We start from the raw sequence: 20,261 nt of genomic DNA on the forward strand, positions 1-20,261 counted from the left end.
AAGAGGATCCTCGACACCAAATATATGTTTGTTGTTGATCCTTTAGTATATTGGTTGTTATAATATCATTTGTTTTTACTTGTTACTTGTTATTTTGCCTGAATTTTCGTACTTGTTATAAGATTTTATATACTTACTTTATATAATTATTACATTTGCAAACAAATTTTTTAATTTGCAAGAAAATATTATTTGGTAAATACGAGGTATCCACAAATGAGAGGATATTTGAGACCACATAAAGGTGAAAAATATCATCTCCCTGAAGTTTCGTAGGAGTGCCCAACTAATGGGTCATAAAGAGGTATTCAACCATATGTATTTTTCTCTTAGGAGTATCATTGAAAGGACATTTAGGGTATTGGAAGAAAAAATGGGCAATTTTAAGGGACATAGGGAGACATTCTGAACGTGATCGTCATTTTCATGACCCTAATGACTTTTGTGAAGAGAGTGATAGTAATGATAATGAAACACACCAGAATTATTAAGCTGAAAGATCACATGAAATAGAAGCATTAAGGAGTAGCATAGCCGAAGTTTGATGAATGCGACTACTTTTGTATTAAACAACTTTTGGATTGTTATTCTATTTGAAGTATATATCAGTTGGTTGATGATAGTTCTAAGTGCAACAACAATGTTGTGCTAAAGAATCCTAAATATTTAGTTTGAAATATTCCAATATTTTGAGTAATTTGTTGTACTAATTAATATTTGAGATGAGTTTAAATAAAATATAAATATTTTTTTTCAAATATATAATTGACCATTATTTGCCAAATAAATAATACACATCTAATATTATGTCATTTTACCCAAGTACAGTTGTTTTATATTAAAGTTTACCAAACGCTATAACAATGTTTTTCTTTTTGCTAGAAGCACTTTTACAATTATAGTTTATCAAACACATTACTACTTTATTTTATGAAGCATTGCAAAAACAGTTTTTTTCAAAGCAAAGCAATACCAAACTAGGCTACCTAACCCACCGGCTTCAGAACATACATTTTACATGCATGAGAGTCCACCGTGGCTGTCAAGTTTCCAACAAATCGTGCCTTCAATGTCTTGTGCTGCAAGACAGCAAGCAAGATATCAGTATCTCTCACAAATTACAATACAGCTAAATACAAAAAGTAGCAAGAACTGAGAAAGAACAGATGATTGATTGATTATACAAGGATTATTGTACCTCCCAGAGGTCTCTTGCTTCAACAACACTGTTTGTGGGGATCCCAATGTCGTCCCAGTGAGCTGTGAACGAATCTCGCTTACGGCTTCGGTTGACAAGGAGTAAAGCTACTCTGTATCCTGAGAGGGGCCCTGCCCAAACCTGTTCGTTCAAATTTCAGAGTTACACTTAAACAATGACAGAATTCTTTCGTGTATGTATCACAAGAGATTTGATGACATTTTCATTTTTACCTCACGATTCCCTTGTAATCTGACCTTTTTAGCTTGAACACCGAGTCGATCTGTTACGGTTAACCATCACAAAAATCGCAATTCCAAGTTGTATTTGTGCAAACTTGATTGTTCAGTCATTAGGAAGGAAAGTTGGTGTGCGTCTAAAGCTTGTAGTTACCTTGGTTTACGGAGATAACCTCTTTATTTGCAATGATCTCCATGGTCTCTTTCGTGATATTTCCCACGTTGCAACCGAGAAGAAGGGGAGCCTGCAGCACAGTTCATGTGTAGTGTAACCAAACAGATGAACTAAAATTGCAGATTTCATATAAGGAAGAGCATCTAGCAAATTAAACGTTTATCGTACCTTAGAAATGGCCCACATGCTAAAATGGACTATATATTCATTTTTTGTCATTCCTCCATTCCCCACTTCTAACATGTCGGGATCTGTTCAAATTTTCAGCAGATAAATAAGATTAATCTCTTAGTGAAACATCAACTCTCGAAATGAATGTACATGTAAAACCCTTCCATTAGCCGAAATGAATATTCACCATTCCAGCCACCAGGTCTGGCAAATTCAGCATAAACTTCATTCATGTCTGCTCTAGAGACCATACTGCCAAGCAAAACGCCAGAAAAAGGTATTATGTGAGACCCCAAAAACATGAGACCAAGTTGAGAGCTAACGGAAGCACTTTCTACCTTTCCCATGTATCAGAAATGTCACTAGTAGTTCTCCAGCTGTTTCCTACATTAGCACCCCATGTAGCAGGGTGCATATCTCCCCTAAAAGACGAAATAGAACAAAAAATTAAAAAAATTAGGCCTATTACTAAGAAAAACAAAATACATGGTTTTTTCAGTTTAAGCAAACATGACCGTTACCATTCACAAAGCGAATAGAATATGGGACGACCTGCTTTCATCAGAGCTCGGGTCATTACAGGGAACCTAAAAGAAGAGATGAAATATTTACAGAAAAGTGATCATTTGGAGACCTTACCCCGGGAAAATTAAGTGCAGGCAGAAAACCACTTTGTGCGGTAACATCATAGATATTCGAGGTATTTTACCTAACAGTTGGCTTGGATTCATCGTTATAACAGTTATCATACTTCAAGTAATCAATTCCCTGCAAAGAAAGTGCATGAGCATTTCAAGACTCTGTGACAACATATCATCAATAGAGACGTTATAACTCCCTTTGATTGAGTTACAACATGTATATCGTACCCAAGCAGCAAATGTTTTGGCATCTTGTTCTTCGTGGCCAAGTGAACCGGGCATGGTTTTGCTGCAAGTGAAGTACCTGCAAAGTACAAGTGAATGTACAATTTGTTTAGTTGTAATTTAGGTATATATCGACATTCAAGAGCAACTATACATAATACATGCAGCATATATTTGTACTGGGATGGAGCGTATGAGACTTAGTCGTGTTACCCTGCATCTGCGTAAATTCCTAGCTTAAGACCCTTGCTGTGAACATAATCCGCAAGAGCTTTAATGCCCGATGGAAATGTTGATTTATTTGGCGCTAGATTGCCCTGCGTATGAAATCTCATGCATGTTCAGTACTTTTACAGCCGAGCTTGTTTGTGATTAAAAATAGAAACAAATACCTCGTGGTCACGAGAAATTTCGGCCCAGCAATCATCTATAGATACAAATAGCATGAGCTTTTATTAAAATTGGTACAAAGCTACCGGAAAAAACGAAACGACAGAAAAGAAAAGAAGAAGAATACCTATGTTAACATAGGTATATCCAAGTTTAGAGAGACCGGTGGAAACCAGTGCATCGGCTGTCAAACCAACCAGAGAAATTAAGCAAGCTTTGGAAACAAAACATGGCTTTGATGATTAGGGATAAGTTAAGTTGCTCGAGTTACCGGTTGCTTTGATGACTTTCTCATCGATTTTGCAGTGGAAGTGATTCCAACTGTTCCACCTAATTTAGCAAAAAAGAAAATAAGGAGCTGACTAATCATTTAATCTTAATCGCACAAGCTGGCAAGTAAAAGGGCGACCCCGAATTAGGGCCGTTTCTGATATTGTGAAGCTAATTTAATAAAAAGATTCTTCTTATTTAAAAAAAAAAAAATTGACAATATGTTCGTACAAAACTCAACAATCAATATTCAAATCTAATTGAAATCAGCATCTCACTATTACTAATTAAATAATCTTTAATTGTAATGAAATCATGATTTATGGTTCATCCATGAAAAAATAAAGCACGACTGACAAAGATATACGAAAATACGATTGTATTTGTGGAAGCAAGTAGTACACAAGTTAATTTTTTTATTACTAAAGAAAAATGGAAGAAAGTAATAGACAAGTTTTTTTTATTGATAGAGAAAAGAGGAAGTTAACATATTAAGTTTAAGTGGAAGCTCCACTTAATCAATTATAATATAGATAACATCATATGATATTGCTAAAAAAAAATCATTCAGTTAAAAACATTTTTATTAGAAAATTTACTCATATGTAATATATAGGCAGAACAAAAATTTTGGAACCCTTATGAATTTGGAACCTTGTATCACTACACCTTTTGCACACTCCCAACGCCACCTCTACTCCAAACCAATAAAGTTTCTTGCTTTGAGAGGATTAGGGAATGTCTATCATATATTTGAATAAAATTGCATTTGTGGGTTGCGGCACGTGTTGATATATAATATTAGGAATTTGAACGCAAACGGTCTCATGTTATAATATCATAGATTCATACATACTCCAAGCGTGTAAAAACAGCAGAAGAAAAATAAATGGCTTCCCATTTCAAAAGTTCGCTGAAATGTATATATTTTAGAATCTGATCTGACTGGCTGTGGCTGGCCATCGATCAAAGGAGGCAAAAAATATACACTGTATGTAGTTTGTAAAAAAGTAAAATTCTACCCCATGGGAGGAGTGAGTCCAAGTCCGTTGGCAAGCAGATTTCGTCTGAGTTGCGAAGAAGCTGCTGCAGCTGAAGCTGAAGAAGCAGAGGACACACCCATTGCCATTATCAGCAACATCACAATCAGCGTTACTAGTGCAGCATTATCACGATCACCACCATCCTTCTCCATATTGGCTCTCGCTCCTCTGCTGTTGATTTACTTGACCAGACTCCTTTGCTACTAATACTACTCCCTACTCTCTCCCTAGTCTTAAGTTAATATGTAAACTAGTTTTTTTTTTTTTGTATTAAGTTAATATGTAAACTAGTCTAAAGTTAATATGTAAACTAGTTTTTTTTTTTTTTACAAAGACGCTAGTAAAGATGTGTGGCTATTATGCAAAGCCCAACTTGGCGGGCAGTAGAAAAGTCCGCAAAATCATGACTAATATATGTGTGGCGTTGTGTAACCAAGTAAGGAGTGCGTGAGAATCTGCTGTAAAGTTTGCCTCTAGAAGCTTGAGAGAGTCTACTTTGCATTTAATTTTTTCAATAAATTGTAAGAGACTTGTTGAATACTTAAATGAGCACACATGCTTATTTCTCATGTTTTCATTATGTTTCAATACTTCATAATATATATGTTATTCTATTTTGTAGTTTATGATGAAATTATATATATTTTATATGTAAACAGACATTATTTACATGAAATATAATAGATTTACTTAAATCTATTAAGCCCGCTTAGACCCCACCTAGTCGCCTAGGTGCTAGGCTCCAACCCGCCGCTCGACTAGTGCCTAGCGTCTTTTAAAACCTCAGTCTTCAACCTGAATACTACAATTGAAGACGAATTGGTGGAACACGTAAGAAAAGCAACAACAACAAAAGAGGCATATGACGTAAGAGATGATTCGGTTTCAATCGATTAACTATGTCGGTGATTGTCCCTGTGGAGCTAAGGAAGACGATGAGGCAGAATAGTGTTGTGTGACATTTGTGAAGTTATGCAGCATATGCTTTGTGTTCGAATTTTGAACAGCAAACAAGTTGCTCGCATATTTCTCTGCAATCAATGTGAAGGGGAAATCATACTTTTGCCTTCTTCGTAATATCAACCTCTTCAATTTTGATGTGACTCTTAAGCTATTGAGTTTCTGCTATAATCAATTTGACCATCTGTTGTTATTTCTATTCATTAGGCCCATTACATATTATTATATATACTAAAACTCAGTTGATGAACACTGTTCATTAACAGTGAAATGCCAGAAATGCCCTCGGTTTCTTCCTTACTTCCTGTACTGTTTACGTTTTGCTACAGTATAAAGTCCATTTTGCCCTCCTTTGCCACGCGTGTACTTCGCGAACCGCAACGTTTTTTCTCTTCTGGATTCTTCTTTCCGTTTCTCTCTCTCTCTCTCTCTCTCTCTCTCTCTCACACACACACACACACTCCCTTTTGTTTCTCTCAAACCTCTCTTTGCCTCCGATCTCCAGAGAACCTCTGTTTGCCTCGCTCGCTCTCCGATCTCCAGAGAACCTCTCTTTGCCTCGCTCTCCGATCTCCAGTTCTCTCTGTGTCTCCTTTCTTCCAGAAAACACTCAAGTTAGTGAAATTTGTTCGGATCTTTTTGTCGGGGGCTACAGATGGCAGTGCTCTCTTGCTGAAAAATAGTGGTCTCGATTTAAAGAAAATTTGAAGCCCATAAAAGATCGTGTTTCCTGCTGCGGATTTGGTGTGGGTAATTCTCTGCTTTGAATGTTATGTGCTTGGGAGTGTAAATTTGGATTTATAAATGGGTTTTTTGTTCAAATTTTTTGGTTGTGATTTTGGGGATTTTGTTTGTAGCTTCGGATTCTGGGTGATGATGGTTAATTTGGTTTTGCTTTCAGTTTCAGGAGATCGGGTTTTTCGAATTTATGACTTTTCTTTGAAGCCTGCGAAGACCTCTGTGTTTAAGGTGAGTGCTTTTGAAATTCCACGGTTTTGATTCGACTTGCAGGCTAAGGTGTGATTTTAGATATGAAATTTTCAGGCTTCAGATCCCTTTCCACCGTTACTACCACCAATTCACCCATACCTCGGCTTTCTTTCCACGATTCCTCAAAACGTTCATATCGTTACGTACACTCAAGTTCGATTCTATTTGAAAAGATCGATTTTTTTCCTTTTTTTTTTTTCAGCAAAAAGCACCATCTTTGTCTAAATTTTTTGAATTTTTCTCAGGAATTCTCGCCCATCGTTGAGATTTTCTGTATGGGTTTTGGTTCTTTTGGATTTGGAAGGAGATGGAGATCAGAGTTCGTTGCTATCATCTATTCAACTTAAATTTTTGGGGATTTGGTTTGAATTTCTGGGTAAGCAAGTGTCACCTTTGTTCAACTTAAATTTAGTTTTTTTTTTTTTTTTTCCTCAAATTTATTTTATGGCATGATTTTTTGATCCTTACTAAATAGTTGTTAAGAAATGTTGAAATTTTTAATAGTTCTGAATCTTCTGAATTTGTTTTTGTGTTTTACTATCATGTCTCATGCTTTCGAGTATAATTGGGTAAATTTTCCCAAGAAATGGGTAATAAATGGAAAGCTCATAACATGTAATAGAAGAGAGTTATCAATGATGATAATAATATTTTACTATTAAGTACTTCAGTTGGACATCTCACAAGACATAAAAGCCCTGTAAGTTTTCTTCTTTTTCAAAGTGCATGTCTTTTTGGTGATTCTTTCAATGCTTGGACATCTGTTAATTTTGTGTGATATTGCTTTGGATGGTTCTTGGGTTTGATTGGATTGCACACTTATTTAAAAATGGATAATCATTCTTCGAGTTAATGGCGGAATTGTAGGCTTGGCTTGATTTTGCCTTTTAAGGGCCTCTAAAGTTGTAGGTTATAATTCAAATTATGGCTATCTTGAAGCATGTATAATTTTTGTTCTCTTTTATGAATTCAAAATAGGCGTGTGTGTGTGCGCGAGCGCATGTGTGATTAAAGCAATGATGTTTTTGTTTGAAATTTCGGAAGTGTTTGTTTTCCAGATTTTTAATCACTAATCTGTTAGAAGCCAAATGATTCATATGCATACAAAATGTTTGGTGTGTAAACTTTAAAAGAATTCATTTTTATGAAAAAGACAAATAGGTAACTATAAGAACTTGCTTTGGTTATATTAACGGGGGAATGCAACTATAACAATTCATTAAATGCGATGATATAATCTAATAGTATGGATTCTTTTAAAGATTTTTTGCGATTATTTTAAAGTAAGTATGTTGAGTAATTTTCTGGAGAGTAAACCTTTTAGATTTGAATATGCAATAATTAATGCACTAGAATGATTCCTCTTTCAATGGTGATTTGTCTTTTGGACATATTCATTGCAAGGACAAATGAGAAGTAATCGGAGGCTGTTGTACCTTACATTAAGGTTCATTCGTTGTGTTATATTTGGATTTTATTATATAATATTGTCTATGTATGGTTTTTGAAACGGTGCTCAAAATTATCCTGTGTTCTTTTTGTATATACAGAGTGAATAGTTCATTCTTTGCGAAGGACAAAACAGGAGACAAGGTTTTTTACTCCATATGGGACGGAGAGGTTAGTTTGATTGTGGTTACTTTTTTGGTTTAGTTGAATTGAAAATTGGTCATATTGAGTCGAATTTAATCATTTGCTTACATAGATTGAAATTACTGGTTCTATTAATGCTGATGACGGAAATCAACCCGAGTTCAAATTAAAACAATATGATAATTTTGGTTATGGGAAGAACTAAAAACTTAGTACCCTTTTTTTTTTTTTATCTTTTCCCTTTTTGGAATTAAGAAATTAGGTTACTTTCTATACCTTTTCTGTGACCGTTCACTGAAAATTTGTTAATTTTTTTAACATAAATAAGGAAATATTTTTACTTTCTAGAATCCATTTCTAATGTTTAGAGTTTGCATGATTTTATATTGTCAAATAGTATATAAGTTTCCATGTTTAAGTGTGTCAGTGTGCTGTTGCACTACTTTAATTGGATGTGATAAAAGCTGACATGTTTTTGTCAAATTGAGGTTTTTAGTAATGAGTTTTTTCAATGTTGTTATTTTTTGAACATATAAAACGATATCGTTATGTTCATTACGGTGAGAATTGGGAACTTAAAACACTATTTTTTTAGCTTTTCCTTTTTTGAAGAAATTGAATTACTTTATATATATATATATATATATCTTTCTTCATTCAATTAAGTATTACACCATTTAGTTTAAATTGCAAAGACAGATGTATGAACCGTATTTGATATAGAACGTTTACATTGCAACTTCAGCTACACAACTTTTGCTACCGCAATTGATCGACAGGTATATAACTTTCTATTTACACCCTACCAAACAATATTTTCTCCTATTTTTCAACCATCTTTTATCTAATATAAATTTGTCTTTTTCAATCTTTGTTATGCATCTAAGATAGTGAGCCAAAACAAATCACAAAGGCAAACACACAACAGTTTGATGAGGTGCTGTAAAATTGCTGAAAAAGGTAACAATACAAAATCCTTATTTTCTTCACGGTATAATTCTACTGTCATATAAATTCATTTCATGTGTTTCAATATTTTTCTTTCCTTGCCTAGGCTGCTTCCTCAACAATCAACAGTACTGGAGAAAACCTTTTAGCGTTGCAGTAAACTACTTTTCTCATATTTTGTTATTCTAGATAATACAATACAACTTCTGCAACGTTTGGTGTGTCTGCTGCATATATAAAATCTTTCATATGTAAAAATCATCATTTCCTTTTCAATGTAAATAATATTAATCTTTTATCTCATAGTCTTTACATCTTTCAAACATAATCTTTCTTACAATTTTTAATCCCGCAGCAACGCGCGGGCACAACTTTCTAGTATAGTCTAAATCCGAATCAACCTAGAAAAGAAAACCATAGAAACATTGAAAGAAAAATATGAAAACCCATAACCTGAATCGAGAAAAAGATGAAAACCCTAGAAATCCAAATCTGTTTTTCAAATCAGTCTCTCCAAATTCATAAATCCAAATCCAAAAACAATCAAAGAAATCCAATTTTGACAAACCCTAGAAATCAACCCAAAAAAATAGAAAAAACAAAACAAAACCCTACAAATTTAAATTTGAAGGTGATTCGAAACAAAACCATAGATTTCAAAACAAATACTTCAATTTTGGGGCTCGAGAGTTGCTCGATCAAGAAGGAGGGAGAATCGAAGAGAGAATTATGACGAAGTTGAGAACTAGAGATAGAGGGTATGATGTGGTAGCTGGAGCGAGATGAGAGGTATAGTGTGGTGGCCAGAGTTGAGACTCAGAGAAGATGGGTGGAGGAGAGGTAGAGGAGAGAACAGAGAATTCGGGAGTGATGAGAGAGGTTTCAAGAATGAAAAAATGTGAGAGACTAAGCGAGATTGAAACCCTAAGTTAGATTGGATGGTTGAGATTAAATCTCACCCAATTCGACGGTCCACATAATTCCTAAACCTAATCTAAATTAAATAAATATTAGAAAATATGTTTTAGTTCAGTTCGGGATTCCGAAGCCCGTATCAAACTTTTTGAGATTGGTTCGGTTTTGGGTACCGAACGGTTTAAGATATTAGGTTTGAGATGTTTTCGGTTTGGTTTCGGTAGGAAATCGGTACAGCTCGAGATTTTCAGTATTTTTTTACCCCTAATTTCAACCCATTTTCTGATGTAAGGAGAATTATGCATCAAATGAACGAATTTTAATTTCTTTATTTACTTTCCTTGTTTAATTTTCTGCAATTATTATACGTAATTTCTTGCATTTCCCTTTAGTCCAATGTCTGATCCTATTAAATTTGTGGTGATTTAATTTTATGTATGTGTTTAATTTATGTCATTTTATTTGGAAGACGTTCATGTAGTATGCATTGAATAAGATCGAAATTGGTCGATTATAAAAACACAGATCAATTGAGTCAATTAAAGTATATGTTAATTGGAGAAGGATTCATCATTTGAGCTGCTTTTTTTTTACTCAAATAAACGCATTCATATTCAGTAGGAGTACCGCACTACGGAAAGGGTAAGAACCATAGGCGACGAGGTGACAGAATACAAGGGGTATTAGGGGGGGGTGGGGGTTTGGCCGTTTGGGCGTGCAGACGGACGGGTTACGTGATCCAGATGCCCTTACCAAAGTCTAACTGATTAGTTAAAATCCATATATGTCAACTACAATTAGTTAAGCATTTTCGGTTTTGGGCCTTGGGACCCATCACCTACTAAACAAGAACTTCGATCACAAATACAACGTATGGGCTTCATTCAGTTAGTATTGTGGGCTTCAAAATTTTAGGCCACTAGCACAAAGACATGATTACACCTAAAACGACAATCTTATTATTCCCAAACTAGTAAACTCAAGTGTGAATGTTCAACGTAAATTGTGAATCGTCGTGGTGAATATGGTTTTTCTTTTCAACTCACTATATTATAATAAAAGATGTAATTGTTCAACTAATTATGCCTATTGAGTTTCGTTTCTATATATCGACACAATTATTGTATCGAAATAGTGTTTTACGGCTAAATTACGAGCACATTATAGATTAGAAACTTGTTAAAGATATTATCCTCGGCGCCAAATTTATGTTTGTAGTTGGTTGTTGAGGTGTTGCATGCACGCCTAAAAAGGGAAACATTCCCTTCAACTACAAGGATCATCTTCTTTTTACCCTATCAACTTTGAAACGGCAACAACTTTTCATTGACTTATATCACTTGGCAAAAATTTAAATAAAAGTATATAGGAGAGCTCGACACCACCAAATTTTTAGCCCTTTTTCTTTTGCTTTTTGTGTTTTAGAGGACCAAAATTTAGCTACTTAGGATTGAAATCATCTCCTTTTTGTTTGAGGTCAAGAAATAATCCCTTTGTGTATGATCAAAACTTGAGTACGAGGACTTGAACTTTGTCCTTTCTGTAACTTAGGGGAAGAGGCAAGCAGACTCATTTGAAAGAATTATTTGTGCAATGAATTACAATATTTGACTTTGACCACCATGATCCTTTTAACTTGCAATCTCTAGACCTCATGCTCAAATACCTTTAATTGTGTTTCACAGCTGTGTGAAGTTGTATTAAACACGTTCTATGCTCTCCGGTTAGTAGAGCATCATATTCTTAATGGGTGGGTGACGAAGTTGGGGTTTCATCATAAAATTAATTAGCAATATACATTCTTACACACCCCTCCCGTGTTGTGAATACAATACAAACGGGATGACGTAGAGCAAGTGTGGGTTTTCGGCTTCATATGTGAAACAATCTGCTCTGAAACCATGAATAAGTTGGAGTTCCACCAGAAAACCACTTGGCAATATGGAAAGTAACTCAATTTATTATAAGCTCTTGCATAATTTGGTCCCTACTTTGACCTCACATTCTCACAAGTAGTAAGAGCATCTCCAATAAAATGATTTTTTTAAAAAAATGAAAATTGCCGTTTGAATTAACATGAAGTAAAACTATCACACATGATCTGCATGTGATGTAAGATGTGAGAATTTATCGGATAGAGAATCAGTTAGGTAAAATTATTAGAGAGAGATGGAGGTTTATATTAAGGTACTAATTTAACCTTAAGTAAATGGTATGATTAACAGTTCACTCTCATTCGGTTCTTGTAAAAAGTACAGATAATTTTATGCACCTATTGAGATGATGTCCAAATAAAAAACTAGTCGCGGGGATAAATGAGAGAGGTGCATAAAATGTAATAATATCGCACCCTTTAAAACTTCAAATAATCAAACTTTATATATATCTAGTCATGTTTGTAGGTATATTTGTTTATGCATTAAGAGGAGGGAGAGAGTTCGAAATTGGAATGGAGGAGTTTTGAACTCGGAACTCATAGGTAGAAACTCAACGCCATATCTACTAGGATATTGAACCAACATGAAAATATTTAATAGATTAATATAACAAAACTTTATGGTGCTTTAGAATATTTTAAAATTTCAATCGTTAAAACTTGAGTATAATATCTTTGATCAATGATTTAAATGTAAATAATTTTAGCTAACCTAACCATTTTGGTTAGATCGTCCTTGCGAAATGGCGAGCAAGTATGCATTCGAAGTTTTAGCATCCAATGTTTCTTTGTGATGGTATCTGATCATAAGTACTGTTAAGACTTTGTTATTCAAAATTTTCTTTTCAATCATTACACACATTGCATGTACACAGCGAAACACACAGATTTATCCAGGAAATAAAAGATGAAAGTTCGCAGAAGGTGGAGAAAACAAACAAAAATATCTCAATTCACTACGTTTAATGTGGCTTGAGTGGGAAGAAATGATGGACAAATAGATGGGCTTGTTAATGATAGCTTGTACTGTGACTGTTTTTTATTTTTTATTTTTTAATTTTTATTTTTCTCCTTTTCGGTTTTCAGTGCAACAGTAAAGAATGGAATAGACCAACGTTGGTCCAGTTCTTGGAATACCAACAAAACTAAACCAGACAAAAATCCCTCAGGCCCTCGGCCTCACGCCATCATGAAATTATTGAACAAAACCAAACACATCTCCTTGCCAATATAATCTCAGATGTTTGTGGGATTTGTTTGTGCATTGCTTTTTCAAATCGGAAATTTCGGAAACTTCAATGAAGAACAAGGAAAATGTTTGGTCGATGTGACGGCATAAGATAGGAGCTGAGTTCAAGCTAATTCTATACACATAAAGTCAGTCGAGTAAAACTAGAGAGATAAATTATTTAGATCAAATTTATAAACCATATGACGTAATTGTTGATTATTGAATATTACATAAGTGTTGATTGATATGTTTATTTCTTATTAGTGCCACATTATACGGTTTGCAAATTTAGTGTATAAATTAGTCTATCTAGCAATACTCACAGTCGGACTCCTCTAGATGGGATTTATAAGACATGGTGTGATATATTGGAGTGTTGTCCAGTTTAATAAATTTAGTTCTTAAGATACTTATACTTTACCAAACAGTGGTCATATCACCAGCTCAAATTTAATTGAAATAGTCCAGTTCATGGCGATATAGCAAAAGGAACGAGTTGTTTAGCCGTGAAGAAAAGGGCATGCTTCAAGAATCCAAGCCCCAGGAAACTTCAAATCGATTGCAACGAAAGATATATGGTAGTACTCTCCATATGTTAATTAAATTTAAAAAAGAAAATCCCAAAAGAAACTTATGATAATTAATTAACTAATTAATTGGACTTTAGGTTTAAGTCAACAGAATTTTTTAAAGCTAACTTGTTTTGCTACGTGGGAAAAGGATTAGTTTAAGAAAAGTTGATTAGATTTGGAATCACAAACACTTGGGAGGGATGATTGCTTTTTTTGATGCAGCAATGCATGCCAGCATGTGACGAGAATCCTTCTCCCCATTCTTTCCAACTCAACAAGTAAATAAAGCATCTTCTCCTTTATCTAATTATATTCATTCTTAAAAACCTGGCCCTGCACCTTCATCATATATTATTCACTCATCAAAACCCCCATCTTTATCTGGTGAAAACTTTACTTTCACATGTGTTTTCTGAACATTTTTCAAAAAGTAGTTTTGTTTTAAATTATTTTTATAATTTGTTGTTTGTTTATTTTACTTTACTTTTATTTTATTTTTTTGGATTGATTATGGGGCAAGAACCCGGAAAAAAAAAAAGAAGGAAAGATTATATAAGAATATCACAAGGTCACGAAACCCTAGTTATATCTGCAACTAGCAACTGATAAGAAGAAGGAGAAGCTTCCTGTAATGGGGATAATAGCTACTAACTAATCAAAGAGAAGTATTTTTTCTAAAAGAAGATGCTCCAACTTTGGAGAATAAAATTTCAGTTTCTTGCTATCTAATTAATCAAGAGAATTCCAACTCTTGTTTGCTCACATGTAAACAAGAATAATAAAAAATAATTATTAATTACTGCATGTGACCCGTGATGATATCCGTCTTGATTTTTTTTCCAACGGTTGGTGATGCATGTTTAAGGCTGTAGAGGGTGCTGAAGAATCATGATGGATTTCTAGCTGAAAAAATAATGGGCATTGCTGAAGCTATCAGTACATATATATACGAAGACCCTTATTGACTGTTATCTAATTCAAAAGTACCAACCCTTAACAGGATGGAGCATTCCGAAAAGAAAGTATAATTCAACTTACAAATTCAATTGTAACTGTCATTCTGTCATATGAAGACATATGAGTGTCAAAGTTGCAAGTTTGAATAACGAATGGCTCGTTTGAAAATATTTCTAAACTGATTGAAAATGCTTTTAATGAAAGTGTTTTTGGATTTAAAAAGCACATGAAGGGCTTCTTGCAAGGAGGCACCAATTATGTACTTCTTTCAGGAAGACACTTCAAGTGTTTTTTTAGGATTCACTTATATTTTTTTTTATGGATTAATTCCAAAAGTACTCTCATAAAAAAACTTTTAGTCAATTTAAAAGCACTTCCAAACCATAAGAAAATTAATCTTGGATGACTATATTTACACATAAGGCAATAGCGATCAAACAGTTATTTTGACAACATTATAATATGTAAATTACAAAACAATACCCTAACAACTATCAAATTTATATGAAAAACTTCACTTGCTCAATTGAAGAGAAAAACTTTTATTTATACACTTGTTATGCTCTAATTGATTTTCCAATTGCGAAATTATTTTGGTCGTCTTCCACCATTACTAAGTTAATTAAGTCCACCGTGCCGGGGGACATGCACGTCCTAATTGTGACATCCCACATCATTCAGGGGTGTGATCCTTATATATATATTTTCATCCCTATCTAGCACAAGGCTTTTTGGGAGCTCATTGGCTTCGAGTTCCATGAGAACTCTAAAGTTAAGCGAGTAGCGCGCGAGAGCAATCCCATGATGGGTGACCCTTTGGGAAGTTGCTCGTGAGTTCCCAAAAACAAAACCTTGAGGGAATGGTAAGCCCAAAGCAGACAATATCGTGCTACGATGGTGGAGCGGGCCTGGGAAGTGGTCTCGCCCGGGCTGGGATGTGACAATTTGGTATCAGAGCCTAACCCTGGTAGCGTGTGTGCCGACGAGGACGTCGGGCCCCTAAGGGGGGTGGATTGTGACATCCCACATCATCCAGGGGTGTGATCCTTATATGTATATTTTCATCCCTACCTAGCATGAGGCATTTTGGGAGCTCACTGGCTTCGGGTTCCATGGAAACTTCGAAGTTAAGCGAGTAGCGCGCGAGAGCAATCCCATGATAGGTGACCCACTGGGAAGTTGCTCTTGTGCGCTACTTGCTTAACTTCGGAGTTCCCATGGAACCCGAAGCCAGTGAGCTCCCAAAAGGCCTTGTGCTAGGTAGGGATGAAAATATACATATAAGGATCACACCCCTAGGTGATGTGGAATGTCACAATCCACCCCTCTTAGGGGCCCGACGTCCTCGTCGGCACACACGCGACCAGGGTTAGGCTCTGATACCAAATTGTCATATCCTGGCCCAGGACGAATCACTTCCCGGGCCCGCTCCACCACCGTAGCACAATATTGTCCACTTTGAGCTTACCATTCCCTCACGGTTTTGTTTTTGGGAACTCACGAGCAACTTCCCAGTGGGTCACCCATCATGGGATTGCTCTCGCGCGCTACTCGCTTAACTTCGGAGTTCCCCTAGAACTCGAAGCCAGTGAGCTCCCAAAATGCCTCGTGCTAGGTAGGGATGAAAATATACATATAAGGATCACACCCCTAGGTGATATGGGATGTCACACTAACAGGAACGATTTCAGCACCTCTCTCTAAATAAGAAGCGGAACGCGTTTACATATGAAAAACCCTATAGTTAATCATATAGGGAATTTCTTTGTATTAGTTCAATGCCAAATGATAATACATGTTAGAATAATTGTTGGTCGGGAAGCTAGGTTTCTGAAAAGATGTTGGAATAATTGTCAATTACCGTAATCGATTACTACTTTACTGGACACCCAATTTGAAAGATCGAGAAGTTTGAGATGTGCATGCAAAGAGCGGCAAATATATTTGTTTTTGAACTAATTACTATTTATTAACAAAAAAAGAGACTAATTATTATTTACAATTAACATAAAATGGAAATTAAACAGAAGTTAGAGAAATGATTACGGCAGGCCTCTTGAAAATGACTAATCTCTAATCGTGCTACTACTTTTTACCTTTCCAAAAGCTGCTTCAAGAAACATGTTAATCCGGATTAGCTCAGGCATCATTTCGTTAAAATCAAACTGTGTTAGGATAATGTTAAGGAGATCAAATTTTTAAATCAAATTGCAAATTAAATGGTATCTCACAAATAAAAAATAAGCACGTTCATTAACACTTAATAATAATCCAATCATCAACATCCACATTATTTGTTTTACAAAATTTAGTTTAGAAATTTGGTTTCCCGACCTAGTATTACCCGTACAGTTAATTATGTAACTTATTATTTATTTTTCTTTTTCACCCAGATTTTACCTCTTGTTTTTTTTCTATTTGTGGTGAAGGAGAGAGAGAGGGGGGGTCACATGAGGGAGAAATTTTTAATTGTGACGGGAATATAAGTGATACACTCCGTGTTTTAATATAAGTGGTAGGATATTTTATTTTTTAAGTTATTAATTTTTTAGCATATATACCCTACCATTTGTATAATGACATGTGATGTATACCGATCACATTGAAAAATCTCTCTACGGGAGGGGAGGATGAGAGCTCACGTGGAAGGGGTGATCTGGGCCTGGGAAGGGCCTGCATTAATTCATGCAAAATTACGGAGTGTGACGAATAATGACTGTCTGTTTTGTAATGGGAAGGATGTTTTTTTGTTTCTGTCTAATTCTGTGATGTGTGTGGGGGCTCTCAGTTTTAAGCTGCACTGAATAGTGTGATTGGGTCACCCTCACCATCCCCAGCCAGCCCCAATCACCCCCAACCCAACCTCCTCTCTCTCCCCCCTCCATCAATCTCTCTCTTTCTCTCTCTAGATCTCTTCCCCTTCTTGTACAGAAAGAAAGAAAGAAAAGAGCTTTTATAAACAAGACAGACTTCCCACAAGCTCACCTGCTCAAGGTGGAGGGTCAATGGAAGAAAAGCTAGCCTAGCTAAAAAGCCTTTAAAAGCCGCTTAAATAAAGCTTTTAAAAAAAGTTGATTGCAGAAAGCAAGAGCTTTTCCTCTTCCTCTCTCTCTCCTCTCTTCCTCTCTCTTTCTCTCTCATGTGTGACTGTGAGAGAGATGAAAGAATCCAACTTCACCTGCACACATGTGTATGTAGGGATTGATTGATTCTTAGTTATCTCTTCTCTTACTTAAACTCCTCCATCACGTCCTCACAAAAATCCACCCATGTTCGACAACACCACCACCACCAACAACAACACCGCCGCCTCTTGTTCCGCTCCTCCGTCTTCTTCCTCTCATGAAAATGGCGGAGCCACCCACAAACGAAAAAGAAGACCTGCAGGCACACCAGGTAAAAATAAAATAAAGACCCCATAATTCTGTTAATTAATCAAACCCTTTTCTTTAGAATTCTTAATTATTGATTTTTCTTTTTTTGTATAAATAATTCTGGTTATATTATAGATCCGGATGCAGAAGTGGTGTCTCTGTCCCCCAAGACCCTACTCGAATCGGACCGGTACGTGTGCGAGATCTGCAACCAGGGATTTCAGAGAGACCAGAATCTGCAGATGCACAGGCGTCGTCATAAGGTGCCGTGGAAACTACTGAAGCGAGAGATAGCGGAAGATCAGGCGGTCAAGAAGAAGGTGTTTGTGTGCCCGGAGCCCAGCTGCCTCCACCACGACCCCCGCCACGCCCTAGGCGATCTCGTCGGGATCAAAAAACACTTCAGAAGAAAACACAGCAACCACAAGCAGTGGGTCTGCGACAAGTGCTCCAAAGGCTACGCCGTGCAGTCCGATTACAAAGCACACCTCAAAACCTGCGGCACCAGAGGACATTCCTGTGACTGCGGCCGTGTCTTTTCCAGGTAAATTAAATTTTTTAAGCTTGCGTTATACATCGTCCTTAACATCGCCCAATCTTCCATTTTATTTATGAAAAAAAGAAGAAAGAATTGTTGATAAAATTAGCTAGCTACTAGCGAGACTAAAATTATTATCTGAAATCTGAAGATGGTTGGACAGGTTTTTTCTATTCTCTCCTCTTTCATATGCACATCCAAACCCTAAAAAGCACTGCCAAAAAAAGCAGCTGTTACAGATAATTAAGAACAAATCTTGAAATACTACAAGCAACCTCTACCTTTTTCTCTCTTCAAAACATTAATGAATTTTAGCCTCTTCTCTCTGAAATTCAAATAGGGTATGGCATCAGTTTCCTGCAGTGGCAAATGACCTCATCCTCTCTTTCATGGCCGCTGCAGGTCTACAGTTTCCGGTTTAGAAGTTTCAAAAGTATTCAGTATAATGAATTACCTATTTTTGGACACACTAAAACCGTCGTCAGTCCATTTTAATTACTTAATTAAACAAATATATAGGGCTACCCCATTTGATTTCTTTTGCTCACCTAGCTATATATTAACTGATCATATATTTTATTTAATTAGTTTTTGGAACCCAGCAAATCATATAATCCATACTACATATCCTCTTAACAATTTAATATTCATTTGTTTGTTGGTAATCCTGAATATGTCATATACGAACGGCTCATCCGCTTATGGCTAATTCTTTGTTGTTGTTTTTCATCATGATAGCAATATAGTTTTATTGATTGCAGAGTGGAAAGTTTCATAGAGCACCAAGACACTTGCACAGTCCGACACGTCGTTCGGCCGGAATTACAGGCAGTGCTGCAGCCGGCGGCCTGCTCGTCGCGAACTGCATCGAGTACCAGCCCCTCTAGCGACGCCAATTTCAGCATTAGTAACAATGTGGCAGCTCCAGTAGTAATGGCTGGACTCCCGGTGCGACCAAACCCAACTCACCATCACGATAAGCGCGCCGGTATGAATCCTTATATTTCTTGCAACCGTCAGCAACAGCAACAGCAGCACCAACAACAAGTGCATAATAATATATTGGAACTTCAGCTCCTTCCGTCCTCAAACGCCCATACTTCTTCCCAGCCAAATTTAGACGAAAGTCACGCAACTAATCTGAAGCTCTCGATTGGATCGCCGTCAAGTGATCAGCTTGCCAACGAAAAGAATGAATCGAGCAAGTATAATTCATCGTCCGATATAAAAAGAAGAAGAAGCTCTCCAGGTAATGAGAAGAACATTAACAATGCATCTGCTGTTGGAGGAGTTGGGTCGACGTCGGAACTGGTCAGGTTGAAAGAGTTTGCGAGTGAGGAGTTGAAATTGGCCGTGGCTGAAAAGTCGTATGCCGAAGACGCCCGGCGAGAAGCCAAACGGCAAATAGAGATGGCGGAGATCGAGTTCGCGAACGCCAAGAGGATCAGGCAGCAAGCGCAGGCTGAGGTGGAGAAGGCTCTGTTGCTCAAAGAGCAGGCGACTAAGAGAATCAGCTCCGCCATTTTGCAAATCACTTGTCAAGCTTGCAAACAGCACTTTCACATTGCCTCTGCTGCTTCCACCGTAGCAGGAGGAGCAGTGGGACGCTCTGATGAGACCTCCCTTGCTATGAGTTACATGTCCTCCGCCACAACCGAAGGAGAAGGAGATCATGACCACACAGCATAATTACCATTAATGACCTAATATTTTGTAACTGCTTTGTATTTTTTTTTTTCACATGCAATGCTTATTTGAACATGCCTCTCACAAAGCTTCACCTTTTTCATCAGTTAATTATTGCTGCATCAGAGTAGGGGAACTTTATTTCTGACCATTGTTTGGGATGCTCGTGAAAAGTGTTGTAATTGGGTCCTTGTATTTAATATTTCAAA

At 36.3% G+C, this 20,261-nt stretch overlaps 2 protein-coding genes across 3 annotated transcripts; one reads left to right on the forward strand and one right to left on the reverse strand.

The window, feature by feature from the left end:
- Nucleotides 1–856: 856 nt before the first annotated feature.
- On the reverse strand, nt 857–4,642 carry LOC103943123 (alpha-galactosidase 1). Of its 2 annotated transcripts, none has more exons than XM_048585205.1 (15): nt 4,332–4,642; nt 3,311–3,369; nt 3,167–3,223; nt 3,042–3,076; nt 2,863–2,966; nt 2,653–2,728; nt 2,493–2,551; nt 2,305–2,370; nt 2,122–2,205; nt 1,971–2,035; nt 1,781–1,863; nt 1,592–1,682; nt 1,432–1,463; nt 1,199–1,339; nt 857–1,079 (listed from the first exon to the last, which is right to left on the reverse strand). In XM_048585205.1, the coding sequence occupies exons 1-15, from the start codon at nt 4,502–4,504 to the stop codon at nt 987–989; spliced, it is 1,218 nt and encodes a 405-aa protein (XP_048441162.1). In that variant the 5' UTR covers nt 4,505–4,642; the 3' UTR covers nt 857–986. The 2 variants fall into 2 exon arrangements, with proteins under 2 accessions (XP_048441162.1, XP_009351606.2); XM_009353331.3 differs by having other exon boundaries at nt 1,432–1,481; nt 4,332–4,640.
- Nucleotides 4,643–17,201: 12,559 nt separating this feature from the next.
- LOC103943124 (zinc finger protein SHOOT GRAVITROPISM 5) lies at nt 17,202–20,261 on the forward strand. The gene is made up of 3 exons (XM_009353333.3): nt 17,202–17,850; nt 17,964–18,372; nt 19,128–20,261. Exons 1-3 carry the CDS (start codon nt 17,724–17,726, stop codon nt 20,053–20,055), a joined length of 1,464 nt encoding a protein of 487 aa, XP_009351608.2. The 5' UTR covers nt 17,202–17,723; the 3' UTR covers nt 20,056–20,261.

Source organism: the organism of the source record quoted next, unplaced genomic scaffold (assembly GCF_019419815.1).
Source record: "Pyrus x bretschneideri cultivar Hongxiangsu unplaced genomic scaffold, Pyrus_bretschneideri_v1 Contig22, whole genome shotgun sequence".
NCBI lineage: Eukaryota > Viridiplantae > Streptophyta > Magnoliopsida > Rosales > Rosaceae > Pyrus > Pyrus x bretschneideri.